The sequence below is a fragment of the Phaethon aethereus genome (genome assembly GCF_964289735.1).
Source record: "Phaethon aethereus genome assembly, chromosome: 15".
Classification (NCBI taxonomy): Eukaryota; Metazoa; Chordata; class Aves; order Phaethontiformes; family Phaethontidae; genus Phaethon; species Phaethon aethereus.
This window is the reverse complement of record NC_138591.1, coordinates 8,869,195-8,894,995: the sequence shown is the minus strand read 5'-3', so window position 1 is coordinate 8,894,995 and position 25,801 is coordinate 8,869,195. Positions and strand designations below refer to the sequence as shown.

Sequence of the window (25,801 nt, the reverse complement as noted above, 5' to 3'; positions counted from 1 at the left end):
GCCGAGCGTGCCTCTGCACACCTACGCTTCCCGCGGGGAGGAACGGCACGGCTTTCGCCCTCATTTTCTAGCCTTAATTCGAAATAGCTCAAGGCTGCGTGTCCTACAGACACACAATACCCTGGGACGCTCCCTGAGGGTGCCCAGACTCCAGCGGCTGAGGCAGGGCCCGGGGGGTGAATGGCAGGACAGGAGGGGGGACGTGAAAGGGCTCAAAGGGGAAATAAACAGAAGTCCCTAAAAACCCGGGCGATCTGCGGAAACCTTCGAGCGCCTTCCCCGCTAAACGCCGCACTGCAGAGCCCCTTCCACGCCACGCATAGCCCAGCCTCGGCCCTCTCCCCTCCTCAGCCTCGCCGGGCGCCCAGCCCCGCCCGCCGCGCCGCCGGCCCCCGCGGGGAGGAGACAGAGGCGGGAGGGCGGCGGCGGTTCCCTCACCCCCGGCAGGCCCAGCCCGGGCCGCGCCGGGCGTTGCATCCGGAGGGCGGGAAGGCGAGCGGCCGAGAGGGGCTGCGGCCCGGAGGGCAGCCGCCGCAGGTGAGAGGAACGGCCCCGGCTCGGCGGAGGGCGGGCGGGAAGCGGCGCCACCCCGTTCCGCCTGGCCGGGGTCTGCGGGCCGGCCTGTCAGCCCCGGTCGCCGCTCAGTCGCGGCGGGAGGGCAGATGCCAGCAGCGCGGCGCAGCCCCGCGAGAGCCGGAGCCGTGCCCCCTTACCTCCCTCCGCTCGGACGGGCAGCGTGCCCCAGCCCACCGCCACGGGGTCTCCCAGCCCCCAGCGCTGAGCCCCGCGGCCTCCGCCCGCCCCGCGTTGGCTTTGCTCCGCGGCTTGGTGCGGAGACCAGCGGGTAAGACCCGCGCTATGTCCCGGCACTACAGGTCGGAGGAGGCCGAGGTGGCGGCCCGGTCGCTGCCTTTGAACCACTTGCTGCTCGGGGACCCGCTTTAAGGGCAGCGGCCGTATGGCAGCAGCGGCATGGCGGGGCGTCATTAATCGGCTCCTGACCTCGGTTGTAAGTGTCCTGTGGAGGCCGCGGGCGGTGGTGACGGTAACGCTCGGGGCACTAGCGTTGCCGGTGGGGTGGCTGCCTCGAGCGGCGCACCCTCGGCGGTGCTGCGTGAAAACGCGGTGTAAACAAAGGGAGGGAGCGCGTCCGGAGGCTGGGTGTGCGAGAGCGGTGTTGGCACCGTGACTGTTTGGGTTTACAAGCGGGAAACTGCATCTTTTCATTTTCCCCCGGTAAGGGTCTCCCTAGCAACATCAGGTCAAATTTTCGAGAGAGCAGGGAGATTTTTGAGCTCGTGTTGCCTTTAAACTGTCACAATTAAATATGTTCAGAGCGTTTGAAAGCATTTTGCCTTTGTATGCAGAGTTTTGAAGCTGTACAGGGTATGGTTTCAATTCTGAGCATGAGACCACTCACAAAAAATGGCTCATTAACATGTTACGAGTTTCCAGCACTAGTAGCGATAAATTGTCCATGCTGATAGTTAGAATTGACCTTTTTACTGATAACACCGTCACCATTAAATACGAGATTAATGTTATAAAGGCAAGAGGTGAGAGTCACCTTGTATCCTGATACTTGGCTTTGGGAGTTTCAGAAGAGCTTTCGGGGATGATGTACTAGATGTACTTCTGTAAAAGTAATGTTTTGGACTCCGTGGATCACATTAACATCTGAACTCTACATTCTCTGTTTTTGCAAAAGAAATACTATTTTTCACAAAACATTTGCATGAGCCTGTTACTAACTGTTACCTTTCATTTTAAGGAAAATTGAATGGCTGAGTGAGAACTGGTTGTTCAGAAGTTTCATGATTGTGCCTGGGGATTACAACATGTCTAAAGAAATGCAAGAGCTGCAGAAGCAATGGCACTCCATGGTGCAGTCCATCCACAGCAACTCGAATGTGGGTCTGGATTATAATTTTATATAATGTATTCATAATGATACTCCTTTCATAACTCTTGGAATGTCACACCCCAATTTAAACGCAATTTCAAAACTTCTTTTTTTCAAAATTGGCACTCCCTTTTTAAGTGAACACTGAGCAGCCTATGGGAAGGACTGTCCTCCCACACCTTCCGCAATCAAGAAAAAGGGAAGACTGTTCTGTATTTACTGGTATAACCGTTTGAGATAGCAGAGTGGCATTTTACTGAAATGTTTGTGCTGCTATAAAAAGAACTAAAACTACAATACGTACTTAGGGGAAGGGAAATGTCTCTGCTACAGTAAAATTCCAGTGTATAGGTATGACTGCCTCTGTAAAAAGGATTTTTTTTTTTCTACCAGTAACAGTATAATTAAATTCCTAACAAATTTGTGATACAGGTACAGCCTGTGCTGTACTTATGCTCAATAAATGAACAGGTTGCAAATATTACTGTGGCATGGAAAAAAGAAAAATCAAATAAATGTTACAGTATTTTTTTCATAACAAATACAGTTCTTTAGGTCAAAATCATAGCTGTTGGAGACCCCACTAAAATCTGTGCAGCTAAACTGTGGTTTGGTTTTTTTACTTGTTTTCAGGGGGTGGGGGGTATGATAGTGGGTTTTCAGTTTGTGCAAGAATGGAACTGGGAAGTCCAATAGAAACATGCCTGTTGTTGGTACAATTATATTTGCTATGCAGTTACCTAAATTTGCAATAATTCCTCATGCTTTGGAAACACAGAGGCAACAGCTGCCCTCTGGTCAAGCTGCAGACTTGACCTTTAAAAGTTATCTGTGACAAGAGATAAAACAGAATCTGAAATGTTTTTGTTTAATCCACAGGTTGTTGCATTTATGAATTCTCGTGTTGGACAATATTTAGATGACCATCCTTTTGTTGCCTTATCACTCCTGATGTTTATTGCAGTGTCTGCTATTCCCGTTGCATTTTTCCTGATTTTTGTTGTTACAACAGCCATAATGGCCTGTATCGGTGTGATAGTTATGGAAGGTATTGTATGCATACATGCATGTACTTAATCCCTTTTAAAGCATGATGTCTTTTTCTTCTTACTTCTGGAGTTTCCAGTCCAAGCAATTGAGCATTTCTGTATGTAGTCCTCAGGTCTCAGCAGTAGTAAAACTCTTAATACAAGAATAGTAATCTGATTAACTGTAGTCTATACAGGAGAAGACCTGTTTCCCTTTCTAATCTCAGCCACCAGGATATGGCTAAACCAGTTATCTTGACCATGCGTAGCTTTTATAGCGGCTAGCTAGTTGACTGCAGACTGTTTTCCCAAATGGTTTGAATTTGGGGTTGTGGTAGAATGTCAGCTCTTCTAATTTACTTGTATATAAACTTGTTTAAATAACAAACTGATTTTCTTTTATTAGGTGTTGTAATAGCCATAGGTGGCATAGCTCTCCTTTGTGTGCTGTGTGGCCTGGGTGCACTTTCATTGGGAGTTTCTGGAGTACTGAGTGTTTGTTATGTTGTTCTTTCAACTCTGGTCAACTACTGGTATGCCTCAAGGTGAGTATTGATGTCTTGATCCATGCTTGCATTTCAGGCTCTGCAACTGTACCATTGCATTACCTCATTTATTCTAAGTGAGCCGCTGTTGCTTAGTTTAACAAATGTTTTTTTGAATGCTAGAGCATCTTTGGCTACCCTGGTGGCTTAATGTGCCACATATAAAAATCAATATATAGTTTAATGAGAGTTAATACATGCCCTCTTTCCTATTTAGGAAAGAGGAAATGTAAATAGTCTTTAAATGTGCATGTGCTAACACAACATGACATCAAGCAATAAAATACAGCTTTGTCTCAGAGTATTTGTTTCTTCAAATGTCATTAAGACACCCTTCCAAATTGGACTTTGCCTAGAGGGTGAACCTTTTGCAGTTCTTTCTGCATGATGACCCAGCTATCCCTGCTTACCTGCATTGTAAGGAACCAAAAATTAGCTGTAGATTTGGCATAGGCAGAGGGGCACTTAAAAAGGACACTGTGGCCAAAATAGAAATTACAGGTTTTGCCGGATGCTGCACATGTGCTGCTTGCCAGTCATGTCTCCCAGTACTTTAGGCTTGGAGGCATATTTCGGTCAGCATTGCCTTAGCGGCGCTTTTACCAAGCGTCTGCCTAGGAGTACGAGGCACTGGCAGGTTGTGCTGGAGTGCCACCTGTTGCCCACGTAAGTATCTGCCAGGGAATGAATAACGATAATCACTTCTTAAGCACAGGGAAGAGCGAGAATAAAAATTACAGCTGCTCCCCCCTAGACTTTCTCAGTTTACTCCTTCCTCACAGCTGTGCTTCTTGCACAGCTCTCAAGGACACACAAAACTGCCTGCAGAGCCTGTGATACTGTCAGGATGACAAGACTGTGGTGCAAGGCCCAGTGTGCTTGCATTTGTTTCAGGGCTCCATACCACTCCTCCAGGGCATGCTACCAGATCCATGACATCGCCCACCAATTCCATAAAAACCTTCTTTTTTCACATAGCATATCTCAATACACAACCCAACCTACAGACCAGACATACTGACTTACAGCTTTGATGTTAAAACAGATAATAATACCTGTTCTTTGTACGTTCCTGAGTCTTTTGAGAGAAGCCCTGGTAGACAGGCAGTGGATGTTCCACGAGTCTCAAACAAGTTTACATCTCACATCGCTCAGCTTTTTTGAGCAAAAAGTTAAAAGAGGGTAATGTTATGGAAGAACATAACTTTCTCCTCTATACAGGAATCGGGTAAGGAAGCAAGAAGTTAATGGAAGTTTGCCACAGAAGAGTCCTTCTGTCTTGGATCTTTCTGCCAATAATGAAAAGAGCGAATAAGTGGGTTTCTCCCCCCTTCCTTCATAGGCACTTAACTGTACTACTATGACCTTTGTAATGTAATTGTTTACTCATTGAGCATCCAACCTTTGTGCACTCCTTATGGGAACTGAAAAAAACTATGCATTTTACATTGTTGCTGTAAAACTCATACTAAAAATAACCATTAAGCAGCAGTGCATCGCGATACTAAGTCTATGTGCATGATGGAATGTTCTACAGAATTTGGTAAAAGGATGTAATAATAATTGCTACTGTTAAGTCAGTGACAGTTAGGTGAAAGAAAGGGTAGGTAGGTATTTGACTTCCCATTTGGTACTGGAGTTCTGGATGTACTATCTTTTGAAGTTTGTATGGAGCAGTTGGTCATTTTGATACGAGTGGAAAAGCTCAGAATACCAGAAATTATTTGAATGTTAAAAAATATTTTTAAGCCTTAACAGCCTTTGTTAAAATAGTACGAGCATACCATGTTAATGCTTTATTATATGAGGAATACTGGGTTTTATATGTTAAGTCATGGTATAAGCTTTTATATACCTTTAGGTGTTGCATTATTCTGAAGGGATATTTTCCTTGTTCTCATTGCTTCATCACATCAATGGTATGCAGTTAGGTCTTGCATCTTGTCATATTTGTTTTGGTATTTAAATTGCCCCTTTTGCATCTGAGTTGTAAGTTCTTGTATGTTATTTAAACTTTTTTCATTTTTGCAAATGCTATAATATTTTTGAGCATTAAGAAAGTATCTTAACTATATTAGTTTAATAAAGTGCTGTTTGTTTAACCAGGTTGTTCTGTTACTCTGTTTATTCTACAGTAAAAACAACTTCTCCAGATCTGCTTTTAGGAAGGCTACATTTGGAGCTGAATTTTTCTGCTCTGTTAAAGTATTCTGGCTGGCCAATATTGCTGAGCCACAAAATGCAGATTACTCCCTTTCTCATGTCTGTAAAGGAAATACAGAATCCTAAGGACTGAATTGGTGTAATGCTCCAGTTTTGCATGAACCAACATGCTGTTTCACTGCAACATGGAGTCAAAGTCTATCTGTCTGAGCCATAATGTGTTCCACGTAGTATTGCTGGTGACATTTTCAGCTGTAGTGATAAGCTGGCCCCACATTTCAGCAGTAGAGAGAAACCACCCTTAGCCCTACTCTGTGTTACTGTCTGCAGGAGACTTGATGCTGGTTCATAAAAGGCTCTAGTATTTACTAAATCCCAGTTAAATGTAAAGAACTGGGATTCTTTGGAGACCATAACAGGAGATTTCTTTCATAGTTTACTAAGTAGATAAAATGTTTGTTTTTTTTCAGGTGCTTCAAAGCTTTATCCCAACCAGAATTACTTTTTTTTTAAACTTCCAGTTGATAGTAGTACACAAGTGGTAGGAAGGGGAAAAAAAAAAAAAAGGAAACATAAAAAGTACTTTCTCTACTTTCCTTCTAAGAAAAGCTAGTGCTGTGATACTGTTTACATGGTATACAGCCTGGAGAAATCCAACTAAAATACGGAACAAAGATTAACATGACCATACGTACGCAGTTTTTTACATTGCTGGTACCCCCCTTTAGGATCAAATCTGCAGCTGCAGTCAATTACAGTAGATCTCTGCCAGCTTACAGCAGGTGAGGATCAGTGCAGGGGGGAAATCGAATGCTGTTCTTAACAACGCTGCGGTGCTGCGCATCACAGCTGTAGGTAATACAACATAAGAGCAGATTCCCCGGTGCATACACTGGACTGCAACAAGATACTGGTGTTTGCAAATGAAGAGACTCCAGCTAGGCAGTATGTTGGGGCATTGAGGGGGAGGAGGCATTTTGCACTGGCTGGTAAATGGAGTACGTTATCCCTCGTGCAAATGGACTGGTGCCTGCTTTAAAGAGCAGCAAAGCACTGAAATAAGAACTATTTCTAAGTGCTAAAAGCCCTTAGTGCTAGCAAAAAGTGAGCCTTGCAATAGCATTCTAGCCATTACAGAATCCTTCCTGCCTTTCACCAGACTACTGGCCCCCATCATCAGGATACAGGTTGAGTCTAATCTTAATTTTTCTAGTCAGTAATGCCTTCAGTTTAGGAGTTTACTGGCTGTTAAGAGCAGATGAATGGTGATGAGGGAAATAAGGCAGAGATGAGCGTGACTTGATGATAACACAGTCACCACCTCATTTATTTAACATTTCCAGTGTTATGTTGTAATTTCAAATACACCTTGCAAATAAATCCCTTATCTCCTATTCTCTTCTATCAGTCTGCCTAAAATGAAACGTGCATAACTCCATTACTGTGCTCGAGACCTCAAAATGAACTGAAATGGAGAAGGCACTTCACAGGAGGGAAATAATGATCCTGTTTATCATCTGTGCTGCAACTTACCAGGCACAGCCAGAAAATACCAGCTTTCTGCATACTAACTCACACAGCTTGTACCTTTTCACTGGTAGGATTGTCTTGCTTCAGAATCTAATGAGATTAATCCCAATCTACGCTTGCAAATCTTGCTGCAAACTTGACTTCGGGTTAACGTGTTTCTTTGCAAACTTATATTGAGATATTTATACTCAGTTAGACCCTAAAAGCAAGGTGTGGGCTCAGTGCTGCTACTCATTATTTTATTTAGAGGATTTTAATTACTTCCAGGCCGCGTTTGCCTCTCCAGAGCACAAGTTCATCGTTTAGTCTGTCAGTAGATCCCGATCACCGCCTTTAGCACCGAAATGACATTCCGCTCGCCCCGCAAGCTTATTTCCAGCACCTGCTGCCAGCGCGGAGACAGGCGCTGCCTGGTGACACGCCGCGTCGCTCGCGCCCGGGGGGGTGCAGGGAGCGGGGGAGCTGCTTTTTCCCCCCAGTAACAGCCCCTGCTGAAGCCTGGGGCGGTGGCTTTCCGAGCAGCCCCACGGACCGCCAAGGAATCGGCAACCTCTATTCTTCCAACGTGAAAGACGAACATCCTCAGGCCGCTGATGGGGAACCATTTTTCCTGAAGGATGGATTTTAAAACAAATCACAGAGAGCATGAAGAGCTGCATCCCCAACAGCTCCAAGGCTGTTCAAAACTTTTCTCTGCCTGGTAAGTACAATAAACGGGTAAGTGAAAATATACACTAGCATATAAACTAGAATAGGTATAGGCAGGGGGGAAGGAAAAAAATTACTTATGTGCAATAATTTTGAAGAAATCCTGAATACAGATATTATTATCCATACAGTTGAGCAACATACGCATCAAAGATAGGAACACGCTTACTGAAACACATTCATGATACGTGTATGCATTTGAAAGGGTCTGCACGCACATACGTGCATGATATACACACTGGTGTGCTTTCATTCCATTGTTAATGTGTGTGTTCGTCGGTAGGAAGGGAAGAGTGGGCGTTTGCACATTTGATTAGAGACACGCGTTTTAATGCATACTTTTGTGAAAGCTGCTGAGGAAGTGCCTGTGTGTGGTTAGACACAACCACATGCACGAGGCACTTCCTCATCTTTCACGTGCCTGAGAAATCCGTTATTGCTTGCGTTCGGAGCACTCACGGTCTGTTAGAAGCCAGAACGCTTCCGAGGCATGTCCTCACCAGGGGTCCTGGCGTAGCTGACTTTTTCCTACCTACACTTGTCTCTATAGGTGACCCCAGCAGGATGAGCTATGGCAGCTTCATCATGCCCACCCTATTTGGCATTATCTGCCTGTTGGGCATCATTGGTAACAGCCTGGTGATCTGTACAGTCTTAAAGAAATCTGGCCCTAGTAGTAGTGTCCCAGATACCTTCATCATCAGTCTCTCCATGGTGGACCTGCTCTTCCTCCCGGGCATGCCCTTCCTCATCCACCAGCTGTTGGGGAACAGAGCCTGGCGCTTTGGGGAGACAATGTGCACAATCATCACTGCCCTGGATGCCAACAGCCAGTTCACCAGCACCTACATCCTCACCGCTACGTTCATCGACCGCTACCTGGCCACCGCCTACCCCTTCGCTTCCACTCGCTTCAGGAAGGCCCCTGTGGCAATCCCTGTCGTCTGTGTGCTCTGGGCCCTTTCCTTCCTCAGCATTACACCTGTGTGGATGTATGCTCAGCTCATCCCTTTGCCTGGAGGTCTACCAGGCTGTGGGATTCGTCTGCCAGACCCCCAGAGGGACATTTATTGGTACACTCTCTGCCAGTTCTTCCTGGGCTTTGCCATCCCTTTTGCCCTTATCACGGTGGCTTACAGGAGGATCCTGCTCAAGAAGGCCAGGTCCTCAGAAGCGCTGGTGGGCCAAAGATACGCCAGAGCTCGAACCAAGAGGCTGACCCATACGACGACTGCTATTTGTGTGGCCGCCTTCATTCGCTGGGCACCTTTCCACATCCTGCAACTGACCCAGCTCGCCATGACCCACCCCACCCTGCCTTTCTACTGTGCCTACAACGTGGCCATCAGACTGGGTTATGGCAACAGTGGTCTGAACCCCTTCATCTATATCTTGCTGGGCCAAAATTTCCAGAGGCGGCTTGGGGTCCCTGTAAGGCCAGCAGCTGCAGGGCAGGCTTCTCCAAACAGGAGCGAAAGCATTCGGGAGGCTGCAGTTGAGCCAGGGCAGCCCCTGCTGCATCAGGTATCTCTCTGGCAGGTAGCAAGACCCACGGTAATTCGGGTGTGCCCCCATAAGCCAGCCGCTCGTCTCTCCTGATGAAACGTGCGGGCAGAGGCCAGCAGGTGAGCACCACGCACCACATCTCCTATGGGATGGACCTCTGCTAGGCGCAGAGATGAAGTCATGGCAGCGTTGGGGCAGAAGCTTCGTTTGGCATTGTGTTCCTATTTGCGTCTTCCCTGACAGCTATGAATTATATTCTCCCCAGGAGATGAAAAGTTTTCAAGCCTTTTATTAGATTACCCCACTAAAAATATTTTGGTGTAAAACCCCAGACAAGCAGCGACCCTCTGCCCAGGGCTAAGACGCTGCCACCATCTGAAATTTGGGGACTTTCAAGTTCATTTCTTGCTTTAAGGTCACTAAGGAGGTAAGAAGAAATTGGGACAATTCTGGGTAATTTTTTTCCTGAAACATGGCTCAGGAGCATAACACACTTTACAAAGGTTTTAAACAACAGAACAATCGTGTTTTCATCTCTTTTCTAACACACCAGCTCCGTGACATGTTTAACAGTGGGTGAGACGACAACACTTTTCTGTCATTTTAAAGCCAAAAAAATTGCCCATTTTCCAGAATCAGCCATTGTCGACAAGCCCAGTCAATATTCCCAAGTATACTTAAATTAAAAGTAACTAGATTAATTTCTTTCCAATCACTCTGAGAGGCAGTTCTGTACCATCTTGCTAGAGGACAACAGAAACCCGAGTTAAACAGTAGCTGTCATTAAGTCACCGAGTCGCTTTGCAGTGGAAAGTAACGATTAGATCCTACCTATGCTTAAAAAAAAGAAAACAGAATAGTTTCTTACCATTGGCAGTGTATCACGTGCGCACGCATATCACTGGGGCGCTTCCCCAGCTGGCAGCAAGCCTTCGGAAAATGCACATCTTGAAGCGTATTACGCAGGTTTTCGACCTGATTGCAGGTGTCTCGGTTTTCATGTGCCCATCTTGAGCAATTTTGAAAGGACTTGACGGTAGAAACCACTGAGCTTCCATTCTCTGCCAATCAAACCTCTCTGCTGCACATGGCAGCCAGAATCACTGGGCTTTGGTTTTAAAACACTATTTTCTACTAATAACAGGCACCTACATCCAGAAAAACGGGCAAAAGCAAAGGTTTTACACATTTATGTTTTAAAGGAACATCTGTCTCTTTATGGTAGACCAAATTAAAGCTGCTTAAAAAGTGCTTTTGTATTTCAAGAGATCATAAAGGCCAGACCAACTTCTTTGTCAAGAATACTGGGTTGCTAGAACACACAACCTACTTTAATTTCAATAAATTAAAAGTTACAAACTTCATCACTAGCTTGATTTATTCCTGCTCCTATAAAGTAACCAAGCAACAATACTGCAAATGAAGAAACGCACCTCTGATTATTTACATGCATTCTGTAATGTGGGGGAACTTTATCTCCATCTCTTTAGATTTCCAGGAGCCATTTATTTTAGTGGCATGTTAATTCAGCCAACAACTATTACAAAACCACATAGCCAGCAATCCCTGAGGCAAGGCCATCTCCAACAGCTTTTCAGGAGGCACTTCCAAAGGCAGAGCGATAAATCCCTTATGCCCGTCTCAAGTGACAACACGCAGAAGCTTCAGACCACAGCTCATACGTGGCTACACAGCTGAAGGGATCTAATCCTTTCCCCTGAATTTCCTTTATACCCTCATGTTTTGCTGAAGGGAGCAGGCATTGCTTAATAAACGCAGCAGACACTGAAGCAAGTCAATTTATTCCAGCTCGGAGTCTGGCCCCAAAAGAACCCTTTCCTTCTGCACCGTAAATTCATTTTTCATTATGTAATTCATTCTGTCATCAGCGCTTCTCAGGAGCTGAAGCTGTGAATTGTCGGTCACCAGCAGGTAAACACGGAGCAGTTCCACTCCTGCTGCCCTGACCTCTGCGCGTTCATCGGTCACCATCATTTCAAAGCTGCTCACCCTGTTCCAAGAGCTGCTCTCGGGGCTGTGCCCTCACCCCGTTAGCGTGGTTTCTGCTAGGGATATGCTGGAGAAATAGAACTAGGTCAGCACAGACCAGATGTTTTTCCTGGAGACAGTAAGGCCATCCCTCAAATGAGGGCATAGGTTGTTTGGGGATTTGTTTGTTTGTGGGGGTTTTTAATTATTAAACACCGCAGTAGAGCCAAGAAGTCCTTAGCGAGGGAGGCTGGGGAAGTGGTGCCGAGTTTTCTCCGTGCTCTCTTGGCTTCCCGCAGAACGGCACCAGCCTGGCAGGGAAAGGGCAGGAGCTTTTCCCACGGCCCTGGCACCACCCGCACCTGGGTCCTCAGCCCAGCCAGCCCCAAGGACCTACTGCAGAACCCTTACTTCAGACACAAACGCGCCCGCGGCCCCAACCCCTCCATCGCAGGGGACCCCAAACATCCCAGGTCTTTCTAAGGAGATTTGGAGCAACCGTCTTCGCTGCGGTCCCTGGAGCAGCTGCTCGAGCTCAGGCGGCAGAGCCCCCCGTGCCGACTCCACACGCAACAGGGGCGTTGACTGCCCTTTCCCACGCCTCCTCTCGCCGCACCGTCATCCACGCTTTGCCCTCCGACGCATGGCAGAAGAGAGGAACGGCAGGCCTGAGTACAGTAGAGTCGGCTTCTGTATTTGTAAAGTGAGATTAAAAATTCCGCAGATAACACACTTAAACAGGGGACTGGGAAACATCAGCACTCGTACAGCAAGAGGGAAGCAATTCATGTGGCTGGGCTCCAAGGTAAATTATGTACAAAGTAAGGGAAAAAACCTCCACCATGTTTTCCTTGATTTAAATATGTAAGTTACATGAGCCTTCATTCAAACTTCGCCTGTGGTGTCCACAAATAGTTTCCGGGGGGATTCACTTGTGCTCTATAGAGTTAATCCTCGCAGCGACCAGAGACAGATCTTTTCTCATGTGCCACGTCTGACAGCCTTCCCCTAAGCAGACAATATTAGCCCTATGCCTTTACTAAGGATGAGTATTTTAAACACCCTCACTAGTGCAAATCTCCAGATTCATACAGGCAAGCTATGTGAGAAGTATTTTAGTTTATGGGAATGTTGGCTAGTATTTCTCTTTTACAGAGTATTCACATGACAGCCAATGTAACATTATTTAGTAAATCCCAACCATCCTGGAATAGAGGTTCAAATTCCATCCAGCAATAGGAAACAAGGAAACACGTCTCTGCCTGAACACACACCAATCTTTTCCCACACTTAGAAATAAGGAGAAAGATGGAGAGAGGGAAAAATTAAACATATCAGACTTATTTAGCTCCAAAGAGCTAAAAGCCAGTACAGCTAAGTACAATGTCCTGTCAAGTACATAAACCCTCTGCATCAAGCACCACTTTTCTAGCTTTTGCAGAAATACTTCATATTCCATCTGAGTAGCTAAGTCAACAGGACTTAAGTATAATAGGTGGTTTGCTAGACAATAACCTAAGTATTTTTTCAACTGTAACCTGTATCAGGCTGATAATAGATAGCAAACACGACTTGGCTCCAGTTGGAAATTCATAGTTTCGTTGTACTTCTACTGACACTGCAACAGCATAAAGCCTTCATAATGGTTATGTTCTCAGTACTCCATGCTCTCCTTGCATGGAATATATATTATTTTTAAAATGTACTCCGAGACCTGTTATATTAAAAATAGCTAATTAATAATGCTTATTAAGTGCAGTAGGGGCTGTGGCAGCTGAGGCCCCAGCCTGTGCTATTTATGCACAGTAGGCTGACAATTGGCATTAGCAGAGCCTGCCCACAGCCTTGATGTGAAGCCCTGCACGGCCAGAGAACGTGGAGCTGCACTATGTGATGATCACACTCTGCGCTGCTTTTGGCTAGGACAGAGTTGATTTTCTCCATAGCAGCTAGTACGGGGCTGTTTTATACTTGTACTGAAAACACTGTTGAGAACATAGAGAAGTTTTAGTTACTGCTGAGCAGTGCTTACACAGGGTCAAGGCCTCATCTGGTCTCCACCCCACCAGCAAGGAGGCTGGGGGTGCACAAGGAGTTGGGAGGGGACACAGCTGGGACAGCTGACCCCAATTGACCAAAGGGATGGTGCCAAAGCTGGGGGAAGGAGAAGGAAGGGGGCACATTCAGAGCTACAACATTTGTCTTCCCCAGTCACTGTTAGGTGTGATGGAGCCCTGCTGCCCTGGAGATGACTGAACACACCCATGGGAAGTAGTGAATGAATTCCTTGCTTTGCTCACATGGGCAGCTTTTGCTTTACCTGTTAAACCATCTTTCATCTCAACCCCTGAGTTTTCTGACTTTCACTCTTCCAATTCTCTCCCCCATCCCACCAGCAGAGAGTGAGCAAGGGGCTGTATGGGGCTTAGTTGCCAACTGGGGTTAAATCACAACACTGTCCCCATCTACACAAATGTTTAACTTAAGCTGCACCGTGAGCGTAACACCACAGCACTTTCATCCCTTCTCATTCTGTCACATGCAATTGTCTTTCCGTGACTCATTTCCTTGACTGTGTAAGACAACATGTACAGAACACAAAATAAAAAGCATGACTGCGTGACAAACTGCCTCACTTCGACTGGACTCTTACATCTACAGGCAGTGCTGTCCTTGTCTACCGCTAAAGCTGCAAGGAACAACTACAGTGACATCTTAAGTACACTGACCTTTTAAGAAAACACTCGTTACTATATTTGTTGCCCTGCTGAAGTTCTGAATACAACCACCTTTCACACCAGGTTACATAAAGTCTTAGGCTTTTAGTAGAACTAAAAGTCCAAGATGTTTGTGTGCCTCAAGTGTGCAGCACATCTTTAGTGACTCAGCGCTGCTGCTCTGCTACCAGCTCTAGGATGGAGGCTTTCTAATGTGTTTGCTTTGGATGCAGTTCTAAACATTTGTGTTTAGAAGAGAAGTAGAGCTGAACCTCACAAATCCCAGCACTTTAGGACTCTGTCACAACTTTGTTTAGCTCATACAAGTCACATTCTTCAGGTGTGGCTGCAGAAGTGGTTTCCCCTGAAAATGAGTAGTCTGGTAAAAAACAAAAGCAGAAGGAAACTATTGTACCAGTGAAGGCGCTAAGCACAGAAACCGATACGGGTGATGACAGCAGGGGCAGGAGGTAGTGGAACAAGCCAACATTCAGTTTAACAGAGCTGTCCTGGTCACCACGCCCTAGAGGAGGGGAGATCAGTTCTTGGAAGCTAGCAGAACGCGAGGAAAGCACAAGTCAAATACAACCTAACCACGTCCGTGTGCCAGAGCCAGGCCTCAGAGGAGGGGGCATTAACGCAGAGGCAAGGCACAACTCTCCGTTCTCCCCGCCCGCAGGCTGCCCACAGTGGTAGCCGATACCTAATGGTATTTAGCTCATATGGTTACATGTTAATTCCCTTCAAACTTAACTTGAGCTTGGAAAACATTCCTTTAGAGAGAAGGGCAACATAAGAAACCCAGAGTTTGACTTTTCAAGAGGAATATTATTAGTGCAAATACCAAAAGGTGACATAAGTTTTTATAGTCTCTTCTAACACACTAATAAAATTAGAAAAGTTTTCCAATTTTTGTTCCAGTAAGAAAGACTTGCATATAAAGAAAACTTATTAGAAAGCTAACAGAAATTTATTGCTATACACTTCCTTTTTCTTTATAATCTAAGTGCCTCTGAAAAACAGGGAGAAAGAAAAATAACAGCTATGATGGTTGGAAGAGAAGCTACTCATTAACACAATTATTTTCTATGGTATGCAAGTATTGCAGAAGAGATAGCTTTTTGTTACTCACAATCTTTTTTTCCCTTTCAAAAACACCCCTTTTTCCTCCCTCAGTTTTCAAACACCCCAAAATTACATTCTCCTGATGCTCCTATTAAATGGTCACAGAATTTCTGGCCAGCAGAACATCAATGCTGGCAGCAGGAAGAGAGTCCATTCCACTTTGTGGTTTTCCTAATATCCTTCTAGCCTGCTGTGTTCAGAAAATGCAGGCTCCAGCTTCACTGTAAATACTCTTCCAAAGACCTTCTGTAATTATCTGAATCACACAGTAAGGAGCAAAATGGGATTTCCCCCCTACAGTAATCTTTTAAAAGAAATGCTAGGTGCTGCTAACTGATTTAAATAAAGCCAGGCTTTAATCCCCAGCTGCTGCACAGAGCTCACATTTGCAACAGCTGGAAGAGCTGCACATATTGGCACAATAGATTTAAAAAAAGCATTTTAATGGAGTCATAACTGTGAACAAAAGCATTTGATAAGCATTTCAAAAAGAAGTTGTCTGCAGAGTCCAACAGGAATGCAACACAGCAGTGAGATTTCAGAACAAGGGCACTCAGGAAATTCAGTATTATAGTCATCATTAAAGCCACTCATCAATGAGGAGATATTAAGAGGACTACCAGTATTCAGTTTCATAAGTAGCTACAGGAGAGGGAATAAGTGATAGACAGGAAAAATTAAGAGAGTAAGAGTGCTGCACTGAATGCTTTCTACCCTGCAGGTAGTAGAAAGCCATGAAAAAAGTAACAGCAACAAACCTGAAAGATCCAGTAAACAAAGAAATATGTTTCTACATTTCATAATTGGCCTGAAGTATTTATTATCTAAAGTGACAGAGAGATTAGGAGTGGTAGAACCAGAAATAGTTCAACACACCTATTCATGAGTCTCTCATATTGGCCCTTGAAAAAAGTTTAAAACCAAAGCCCACCATTACCCCTGGCTGACCACTGCTGCAATACAATATAATCTGGCAGAATAAGCAGCATTAGATAAAGACTCAAGAAACCCAAGTTTTAATCTCCAAACCCTGATCTTAAAATGCATTTATTTACTTATCAACATTCATGAACAGGTTCCCTCTGTTTCCCTAAAAACACTAGTAATTGTATTTCCATTCTCTGTAGGGAAGCTTTGAGGCTTGCAGATGGAGAGCAAGGTGGTACTGGGGGCTGTTCTTGCTCCCTTCAACTGGGCCAACTGAGAAAGCTTTGTCCGTTACCCAGGCAGTTACAGTACCTCATTTATAAGCTAAGTGACAGCAGAACACAAGACCTGCGCTGGTGAGGTTGAAACTTCTCTGCTTAAGAGAAGTGTTCTTGATTTTATTATCAATTGCTAGAATTACCAAAATAAGCCCCTGGTCTACAGGGAATAGAACAATCAGATAAGACAAAAAACCTTCTAAGATACATTACTGACAGCAAGACATCTGAAAGTGAGGACCAGACCTAAAAGGTAGAGGTGGCCAAACAAGAGACCCTACTGCTAACTACACCAGAAGAGAAAGGGGTGATCCGCTGGCACATTTGCAGTGGGAGGTAGTTTCTTTCAAGAGCTTAGCACCCAGTTAGAGACACAGATGCCAAGTACCTGCTGGTTAGCGAGAGAACTAGAAATCCGGCAGCTGATGTTTAGTGATAGCCTGGTCCAGTCCCCATACTGGTTACAGGCCCATCTCCTCCAGGTACCCATGCCACAGGAGGGCTGTTGGCTACCTAAGGGGTAACGGATGTAGCCACAGCAGTCTAATGCAAGGGAAGCATGGCCAGTAGGAAGGGCAGCTGTGCTCAACAGCAACACGCTGATGCCAGAGCAAAAGGGGTTTTAATCTAGAGGTACAGAAGGGCAGCCCCAGAGCAGAGCTGACCAGCCAGGGCTTTAACATACCACTGCTGAGCTCCACTCAGCTGAAGAAGTTGGCAGTCTTTGACTCACATGCAGTTAAAAATCAGCCAGGGAACACAGAAGCCATGTTAGAGTCTTCAGCTTCTCAGGAACCAATTTGAAGGCACAAAACAAGTAGACTAAGGGACTGCTTTTACATGGTTACTTTCTAGTCCTAGAGAGACAAGTACATAAAGTTACATCATTCTAGGGCAGCTTACTCTATCACATTTGGTCCCCGCTGCCTGTAGCAGGGAGGCATTGTCTTGGTTTTGGCTGGGACAGAGTTAATTTTCTTCACAGCCCCATACTAACTACTATGTTTTGGATTTGCGCTGAAAACACTGATGATAGATATGTTTTAGTTATTGCTGAGCAGTGCTTACACAGAGTCAAGGCCTCCTCTGGTCCTCACCCCACCAGCAAGTAGGCTGGGGGTACACAAGAAGCTGGGAGGGGACACAGCCAGGACAGCTGACTAAAGGCTTATTCTGCAGCGTGTGACATCAGGCTTGGCATATAAGCTGGGGGAAGTAGAAGGAAGGGGGAGACGTTCAGAGTCACAACATTTGTCTCCAAGTCACTGTTACACATGATGGCACACTGCTGTCCTGGAGATGGCTGAACACCTGCCTGCCAAGGGGAAGCAGTGAATGAATTGCTTGCTTTGCTCGTATGAACAGCTTTTGCTTTACCAATTAAACCATTTTCATCTCAACTCATGAGTTCTCTCACTTTCACCCTTCTGATTCTCTCCCCCATCCTGCTATGGGGGAGTAAGCAGCTGTGGTGCTTAATTCCTGGCTGGGGTTAAACCACAACAGGCATAAACCCAAGTCAAAACATATCACTGCTTCAAAGGGTTTTGCTATTTCCGGCAACAGCATACCTAAAGCTACACAGCATACCATACACCTCCACCAGCCAAGTTCTCTGTAACCACCTCAAAGTTGCCCTCAAGTTTCCCTATGTGGAAGTTCATTTTATGCATTGAAACTGAGCTTGGGTGTCAGGCAACTAAAGTTCTCCAAGCTTCTGTGGGCTACAGCACTTCAGCCTGTACCAGAGGGCACTTCCTGAACACGTTTTAAGCTGAAAAGCAACAGAAGAGCAACACACATGCAGTTTTTAAATCCAGAAACCTTTACAAATTGACATCACTCAGCAATGCAGCAGCTGTCTTGGTCTTTAGAAGTCTCAGCAAGAGACTTGCTTTCTCTTATAGCCAGTTGATTATAATTTCCACTTTGGCTAGCAGTAAGCTTAAGGCTGGTTACAGGCTAACACCCACATAATGCACTCCTCACCCCTGCAATGCAGGGACTCAATTGTGACAAGCCAGAATCAAGTGAAATTATGACTGGCTCTATTTTTACCTTGAGAGCAATGTGGCATTAAGTACTGCTGCTCAGACTAAGCTTTGCTCTTCAGTTGCTGAAGATACCACCTGGAATGTGTGCCTCAGTGTACTTTTACTTATAATGCCACAAAACATTCACTGAGCACCCACCATCTGCCCTGTTAAAGCCTTACATTCATCCAAGATTGAATCTAGAATTTTTGCAGTCTAGTTGACTAGCATGAAGTGCAATTCACAGCTGGGCTTTTGAGTCTGCAGAGTAGGTGTCATGAAGTGCTGCTTGTTTTCATATAGCCCCAGCTAAACCAGTAGTAAATTTATAGTGAGTATAAATATACTGGTTATTGCTGTAAGATGTCTAGATGATGCCAAATTACCAACATTAGGCCTAAACACTGCAAGTTAATAGCACAGTTGTTAAGGAGCACTACTTTGCCTTAAGCTAGTATTTTTCTTCGGTTAAATCCTTCTATAGTCCTAGGAAGAAGCAGGCAGACTCTGTGGAATCTTAGAGTAATAAGCCAGTTCTCACAGTATTACAAGAAATTGTGACTGACAGGGCACTAATTAACATGAACTAAGGAGGTGAAGAAGCCATCCAGTGTAGGAGAAGCTGCCATTGTCCCTTAAGCCTTACCCAAAAAGGCTGATGATCTTTTAAAATCTTCAGTTCAAGCACTGATCAGAGACATTGAGAACAGTGCCACCACTCAGCAAGACAGACATCCATCTTTGTCCAGTCTAGTTCCTTAAATGCTATACAACTCCAGAGCTATACAACTCATCCAGAAGGCTTGCAATCCAAGTTTATTTGTAAAAATACACTAATATACCACATTTACCAGGGATGCTCTTCTCTTTAGGCATTTAAGAAGAGCTAAAGATAGTAGCATTATGGCCACCAGAGAGAGAACGACAACAGCAGTCAGTGTAATGCCAGCCCATGCCTCCTTGCTCAAGAGAGTGCTCCCTACAAAGCAAGCAGAAAGATACAGTTTATAGAGACAAGTCCTCACTAAATCTAAGCAACACACATTAGCACCACACTTGCTTAGTACCTTGCGTTGCAGACCATCCTTCCGGCACAAGGAGGACAGGACCCCGCAAGCTCACCACTGCAGAGCTCACGCCTGGCACCCCGCTCTCTACAACAGTAATATAGTAGAGGTGAACCCCATAGTACAGTGAGTTATCTTGGATTAGTACAACCTAGCATCCACTTGGACATTACCTCGCTTGCTTCTAGATGGTCTAGGGCATCTTGTCATACACAGAGGTGAGTCTGGTTGAAAGTGGTCACAGATCAGGACACTGCAATGGAAGTATACCTAGGACAGAGAATGAGAGGTCCATTACATTTTGGGACAATAACTGCTCCTACTTACTGCTCTAAGGTGGGAATTGTCACCTACTAGGCCAGGGAGGGCTTTGTCACTAGACACAAAGGCAAAAGTCTTCACTTCCAGCCTTTGGCGATAGTTAGAATAGCTGACTCCATGCCGCACAGGATGAAACACAGTTCTGTAGCTGTCCAGGTCATACTCACACCTGCCAATAGGTAAGAAGCAGCAAGTCAGAACAGCAGGGTTGAAATCAGTGGCTTGCTTGTGGGTTTTGGGTTTGGTTTGTTTGGGGTTTGTGGTTCTTTTTTTATAAAAAGCAGCAAGCTAGAATTTGAGGTAGAGGTGCTACCATCGTCCTACAAGTTCCAGCATATATTCCCAAGGGAGGGACAATTAGGGAATACTCCCATGCACTGCCAGAAGCACTAATTTCTCTGGCAGGACACTCACCCATCAACAACAATATTCCACTGGGGAAGCGAGCTTGGATCTTGTGAAGCTGTTGCCCAACAGTCATCCAATACCAAATGGAGGTTGGGATCATTGCGGTTCAGGACCTGAACTTCCAGGAAAACAGGCTGCCGCAGGTACCTTACTATTGGGTACTGATCATCATGATACGGCTGCCTGTATGAGTTATCTGCAAAAAACAAAAGCCTTATTTAATAAGTCTGTGTACAAAAAGAGTCCTGAAGAAACTCTGGTCCAGTGCTCTTCAACAGCAGCCAGTCCACCAGCTGGAGTTTGTCCTAGAGTCACAGATTTAAGGCATCTACCTCAAGTAGCATAGATGGGAGGGAAGAAAGCACATCAGGTTATTAAAAGCCCATGCACCAAAACAGTTCACTCATGCACCATCCTCTTCCCCTCCCAAGCTCAGTTGCTTCCCAGCCACCCAAGCACAGAGTCAGCTTTACCTGGGTAGCTTAGAAGAACTAAGGAGAGGGGACCTTGGTTCACTGAAGAAGCCAGAGGAGGAAAGTTGTCTACCTTTATAGTGAGGGAGGCATCACCATTACTGAAGGAGCACAGGACTGTTAGCCTGTAACAGGGAAGGAACAGATAAGTCTTAGTCCTAGATATCCTATATATGAACATAAGTATTACCCAGAGAGGTTTAGACACACCTGAGTTCACTATCCCTTGAGATCCTGCGCAGTGGAACATCTGCCCATAGTGCCCTCACCTCATTCTCATAAACAATCTTCTCCCCATCAAACTGCAGAAAAACAGCATTAGTGAGGGCATTCCCAATGCATGAAGCCCTCCCCAATCAATCACAGCTACACTTACCCAATACCTGGTCCCACATCCATTCAGTGCAACATGAAACCGAACCCTGTCATTCAAAGACGACTTAAAGGCTGGCCGGCACGCAGGATCTCTAAGCCGAAGCGTATCCAAGTCTAGTGGTGGTGTAGTACTGTCAGCAAGGATTTCAAAATCCATGTACCCATCCTGGGTGCATACAGCAGCTGTAACAGGTTCACAGTGAGCTGTCAGTGACCGCTCACTCTGCCAAGAGCTGCTGCATTCTGGCTAGAGATAAATTAGTCCTTCATGGCTAGAGATAAACTAGTCCTTCACAGGAAGTGTAAGAACAAGCCACGCTGAAGGATTACTATCCAAGCAGCACATGGGCAGAGTCCATTGCAGAAGTCAGTCACTTACCTATTGGTGCGTGCTGGTCACAGGGGCACTCTGGATGCAGCACCATTGCCACAGTCTCCCCATGGAAGTGAAAAACCAGCTTCAAAGATGACATGTAGGGCTGAAGTCCTGAGCAGCTCTCCCCATGCAGCTGAGAGAAAAGAGTTACTCTCCTGGAACATTAACTAAGAGCTCATTTTAACCCATGCATGTGTTAGTGTTTCACTTGCCCTGGAGCCATGGTGCTCTTCACACTCAGCTAGTTGTTAATTTGCATTGCTCCAAGCATGCAAAATACCAGCCCACTCCAAGAGGAATGTTTTCACCTCCATCTGTTTTTGCCCAGAGACTTCATGAAACTCAAGTTACCTTTGAGTGATGCTTATTATAAAGTCAGTTTGCCACCTTCTTAATCACAACTGCCCTCAGCCAGCCACAGGCCATGTGGCTGACAGGTGCTTAGTCAAGGTCAACACTACTGTGCTCTGGTTTTCAGTAAGCAAAGAGTTGTGATCATACCAACTCCTGTAACTTGAGGATCAGCACTCACCTTGGACTTCAGGATTCCCCTGCTAATATGCAGCTTGACCCCTCTCTTTGTGTCCAGAGCAATCCCATTTTCCTGAAGCTGGTCCATGGGAATGGTTTTATCCTCTACACCTACAGCCACAAGGGTCCCTGGGAAGGGTGGGATGGCAAGAGTCATGTGTGTTGCATTACAGATTGCCGGACCTGCAAAAACATCTTTGTTAAATATAACAGTTTCCACAGGGCAGAAGCAGCCCAGGTTCTGATGTTCTCCATGCATTACCTGGTGCACAAAGCATTCTTGACTCCACAGTCAATCTATTTTCAGGAGGGCCATACATGAGCTTGAGTGCCACAGTGTAGAGCACCTTATCATTGTGCTGACAATGAAGATAGAGGGCTGTTAGAGAGTTCTCAGCTCATGAAACCTCATAAGACCAACCCTCCAGGGCAATATACCATGGTTCAGGACTGCTGCTATTCATGTTTGCAATAGCAGTTTCTTCCCATCTCAACACCCCTTAAAAAGGGAGCGGTTCATGACACTGCCAGTCAGACATTCATAGGACAGGCTACAGCTAGGATCCCGCTTGCTTAGATGCCCATCAGCTGTGCTGCTGAGGTGCACACTGTGCTTCCCCATTTTATAGGGCTGGGCAGTTCACAGGTTTCCACAGGTCTACAGGAGGGAGATACATCGCCTCCGTTAAAGCAGCACTGTCTCCCCAGTGCCAATTCTTTGTTCACCTACCTTGTAGGAAACTACTCCAGTGGCAGTAAAGGCCACCTGAAAGATCAGGTTGTGGCCATCAGCTAGAAACTTATAGCCTTGCTGCATGGCTTGCCCAGGGCTCAGTTGATGTATTCTGCTTCCATCATCAACTGACAGAGTCCAGGTCGCTAGAGTTGCTGGAACCTGCAAAGCCAGACATCCTTCCTTAGGAAGGGAAGGCATAGCCATGCAGTAACAGCAAGGCATTACAGTTCTTCAGCCTGCAGGGCTGCCACCTTGCAGGTTTTACATTCAAGCTCCCTGTATTGACACAGTCTAGAATTAGGCTTCCCAACAAGATGCAATTACTCCAGAAGAGGTAACTACTCCAGCTTGGAGACAGACACAGTTTAGATCCAGAAACCCATGCATTTCCAACACCCTCCCTTTGCAAGACAGAAGGCACATACCATATGCTCATCACCGAAGCTCAGAATGAGTCTTGGTAAAGTAACCTGGAACACAGCACAAGGGTTAGACTACAGGAACAGTGGTCACAACTCTACAACTTTCCAAGAGAAGTCTCTGCTAGTTTTCCAAAGCAGACGGCTGGCACCAGCATCCCAGCATCCGCTGCAACAGGGCTAGAGCCAGACCATCTGCATCATTAGTGACCATTTGCAAACTAGCTCTTCAAAGAGCTAGTGGTCATGCCAAGACAGACATGCAGCCAACAGACCTCCCTGAAGCTGGCTGGAGCTTTCCCCATCTTTCTGCAGATCCCAGTATGCAGTGTCAGGAGGCAGCCACACCACTCTGCAAGCCTCTAAACAGGATCTATAGCACACCCATCCCTCTACTTACTGCCATGAAGTCTTTTGTGCAGTTTGTTGTACCAGCAAAGAAAGGAGTAGTGATTTCATCTGCATGAGCAGTATTGCAGTGAAGGCTGTAGGTTACATTCTTCTCCCCCACTGTGTCATTCACCATCAGCCTCAACCTTAGCTGGTGCTGACCATGCTATAGAAGAGACATTAATTAGAAAGAGGCAGCAGTACTTGCTGCAGCATGAGGACCATGAAAAGCCTTTGAGACTAAACTGCAACTTCAGAGTTGTTTCAGGTGTTTTACCAATTCAAAGACACAGTGAACTGTCATTTTAGAAGCTTATTGAAAAGCATAGGTTCTTTAGGAAAGTATAGGGTAACAAGAGTAGGTTGAAGAGCAGAAGGTATCAAGAAAACTGCAAGAGTCAAGAATAAAGCCTTCAGGAAATGGTACGCCATAGTGCCAGAGACAGCTGTTCGAGAAACAAGATAACAGACACCAAAACCAAGAGTCCCGTAGTACTTCAAATGCTTAAGAGTAACTGATACCAGCAAATCCTCTGTTTTTGAGGCTACTTTGGGTTGGTCACCCACTTACTACTCTACCTCAATAGCATGGTTTGTTATTTGCTCTATCAATATACATAAATGGAGTGATGCTACAAAACTGCTTCCCTACAAGATGTTATTTAACATAGCTCTCAATTACTTTACAGGAGAACACAACATTTATGGCAGTGTCCAAGGGAGTTTAATCCACAGAAGTATTAAGGTAACAATTTGGAGGGTTTTTTTTAAACTGCTTTTGGCATAAACTGCTCTTACAGAATAGTTTAAGTATTCCTACTCTTGAAGTTGGGGCTAGAAACCCTATTAAATCCAGTTCTGACCAGGGAAAGAACAAAAAACCAACAAAACACACACACCCACCATCACAGCACCTTCCCAGAACAGACCCCTTTACCTCCAGGCTAGTGCAGTTGACAAAGAGGACACTGAGCAACAGCCTCTCATAATCCACAGTGTGGTCACAAGACACCATCTCCTCACCACTCACATCTAGAGAGAAGGTGGAAGATCAGTCCTGCAGGCAGGCCTCTGCTTTCAAGCTGCAGCAGAAAGGACCAAGCCAGGCTAGTAGCAATACCTACCCACAACACATACATGCCAGGAGTAGTTACCAAGGTCCCTGGAAAACTCAACTTCCATCCCATCCCTGTGACAGGTCACACTTTCTGCAGAGCAAAGACCACAGTCAGCTCCATCATCACCCTCCCAGAGGCACACACCCTGCAAGCCCTCCAGCTAGCCAGCCCTGCTTCAGAGAGCCCTTCCACACCAAGGCAGAAGGGAAGCAGCTGCAAGCAAGCCTAAAGCCCACACCCACACCACCGCCAACCCAGGGAGGCCTCATTACCCAAGAGATCCTGATCCCCCAGGCCATCAGCACAAGGGGCTAAGGGCAGCAACAAGCCAAACAGGAGCAGCAACCTACAAGAACAGGACCAAATGAGAGCGCAACAAGGAAAGGACCCAGCTCCCCATCCCACCCAAACCCCACTCACCACATCCTTGAGGTGCTCAAGCACTGCTGCCCCACAAACAGCCCCATCTCCCACTGCCACCACAAGCTTGCTCTCTGGCTGCCCGGGGAGGATTATATGGGACCTGGGGCAGGTTCCACACAGGTGCAGCCCTTCTGCTGCCCGGAGCACTGAGAGCTTGCAGCTGCCTCTCACTGAGGTGCAGTCTGCTTGCTGTGAAGAGGAGGGCTCGCAGGAGACCTTGAGGTGATATCAATTCTCTGGCATGGGTTGTTGTTTTCTTCTATTTTTAAGGCATTTTTTTCTTTCTCTGATAGTTTACTCCCTTTATTCCATTGCCAGATGTTGCACAGAAAAATGCACATCTTTTGGCAGTAATTTTTTACAAAGGAGGCCTCTTTGCCACTTTGATAGTTTAAAACAATTCCACTGGTGGATATGTATGTGACTGAGAATATTTGTTCCCCTGTATAGGCAAATCTGCAATGCTGATGTAGATCTAATTAGAAGGCAAACGTGAGTGGCAGGTTAAGGAAGAGAAGTCCTAGATCAGATCTTTAGACTGGAAGATCTCTGGAGGCTTTGGTCAGACTGTCGTTTTTCAAATCTGTGGGAAAGAGGCCTGGGAAGAAAAAGATCTCATATTTATGTTATCTTTCAGCTTTCCCAATGCTTTTGAATTCAGACAGACTTATAAAAAAAACAAAGACTCATATTTTTTAAAGTAATTGAATTC

The 25,801-nt window shown here is 45.6% G+C and overlaps 3 protein-coding genes across 3 annotated transcripts; 2 read left to right on the top strand and 1 right to left on the bottom strand.

Moving 5' to 3' along the window:
* Positions 1-1,838: 1,838 nt before the first annotated feature.
* Positions 1,839-4,791, top strand: LDAF1 (lipid droplet assembly factor 1; the record flags this gene model as incomplete). The annotated part of the gene is made up of 4 exons (XM_082006478.1): positions 1,839-1,910; positions 2,783-2,951; positions 3,338-3,476; positions 4,698-4,791. The coding sequence occupies 4 exons, from the start codon at positions 1,839-1,841 to the stop codon at positions 4,789-4,791; spliced, it is 474 nt and encodes a 157-aa protein (XP_081862604.1).
* A 2,995-nt stretch (positions 4,792-7,786) lies between these two features.
* On the top strand, positions 7,787-12,079 carry LOC309410385 (melanin-concentrating hormone receptor 1-like; the record flags this gene model as incomplete). Its single annotated transcript, XM_082006767.1, is given in 4 exon segments — positions 7,787-7,803; positions 7,805-7,869; positions 8,428-9,401; positions 11,672-12,079. Coding segments are annotated over 4 exon segments (1,464 nt in total).
* A 7,206-nt stretch (positions 12,080-19,285) lies between these two features.
* Positions 19,286-25,133, bottom strand: ZP2 (zona pellucida glycoprotein 2; the record flags this gene model as incomplete). Its single annotated transcript, XM_082006652.1, has 18 exons — positions 19,286-19,431; positions 19,520-19,606; positions 19,693-19,789; positions 19,874-20,009; positions 20,255-20,444; positions 20,722-20,846; positions 20,932-21,023; positions 21,098-21,279; positions 21,476-21,605; positions 22,005-22,186; positions 22,266-22,362; positions 22,734-22,898; positions 23,165-23,209; positions 23,559-23,714; positions 24,486-24,580; positions 24,673-24,756; positions 24,939-25,012; positions 25,087-25,133. 18 exons carry the CDS (start codon positions 25,131-25,133, stop codon positions 19,286-19,288), a joined length of 2,130 nt encoding a protein of 709 aa, XP_081862778.1.
* Between the last annotated feature and the right edge of the window lie 668 nt (positions 25,134-25,801).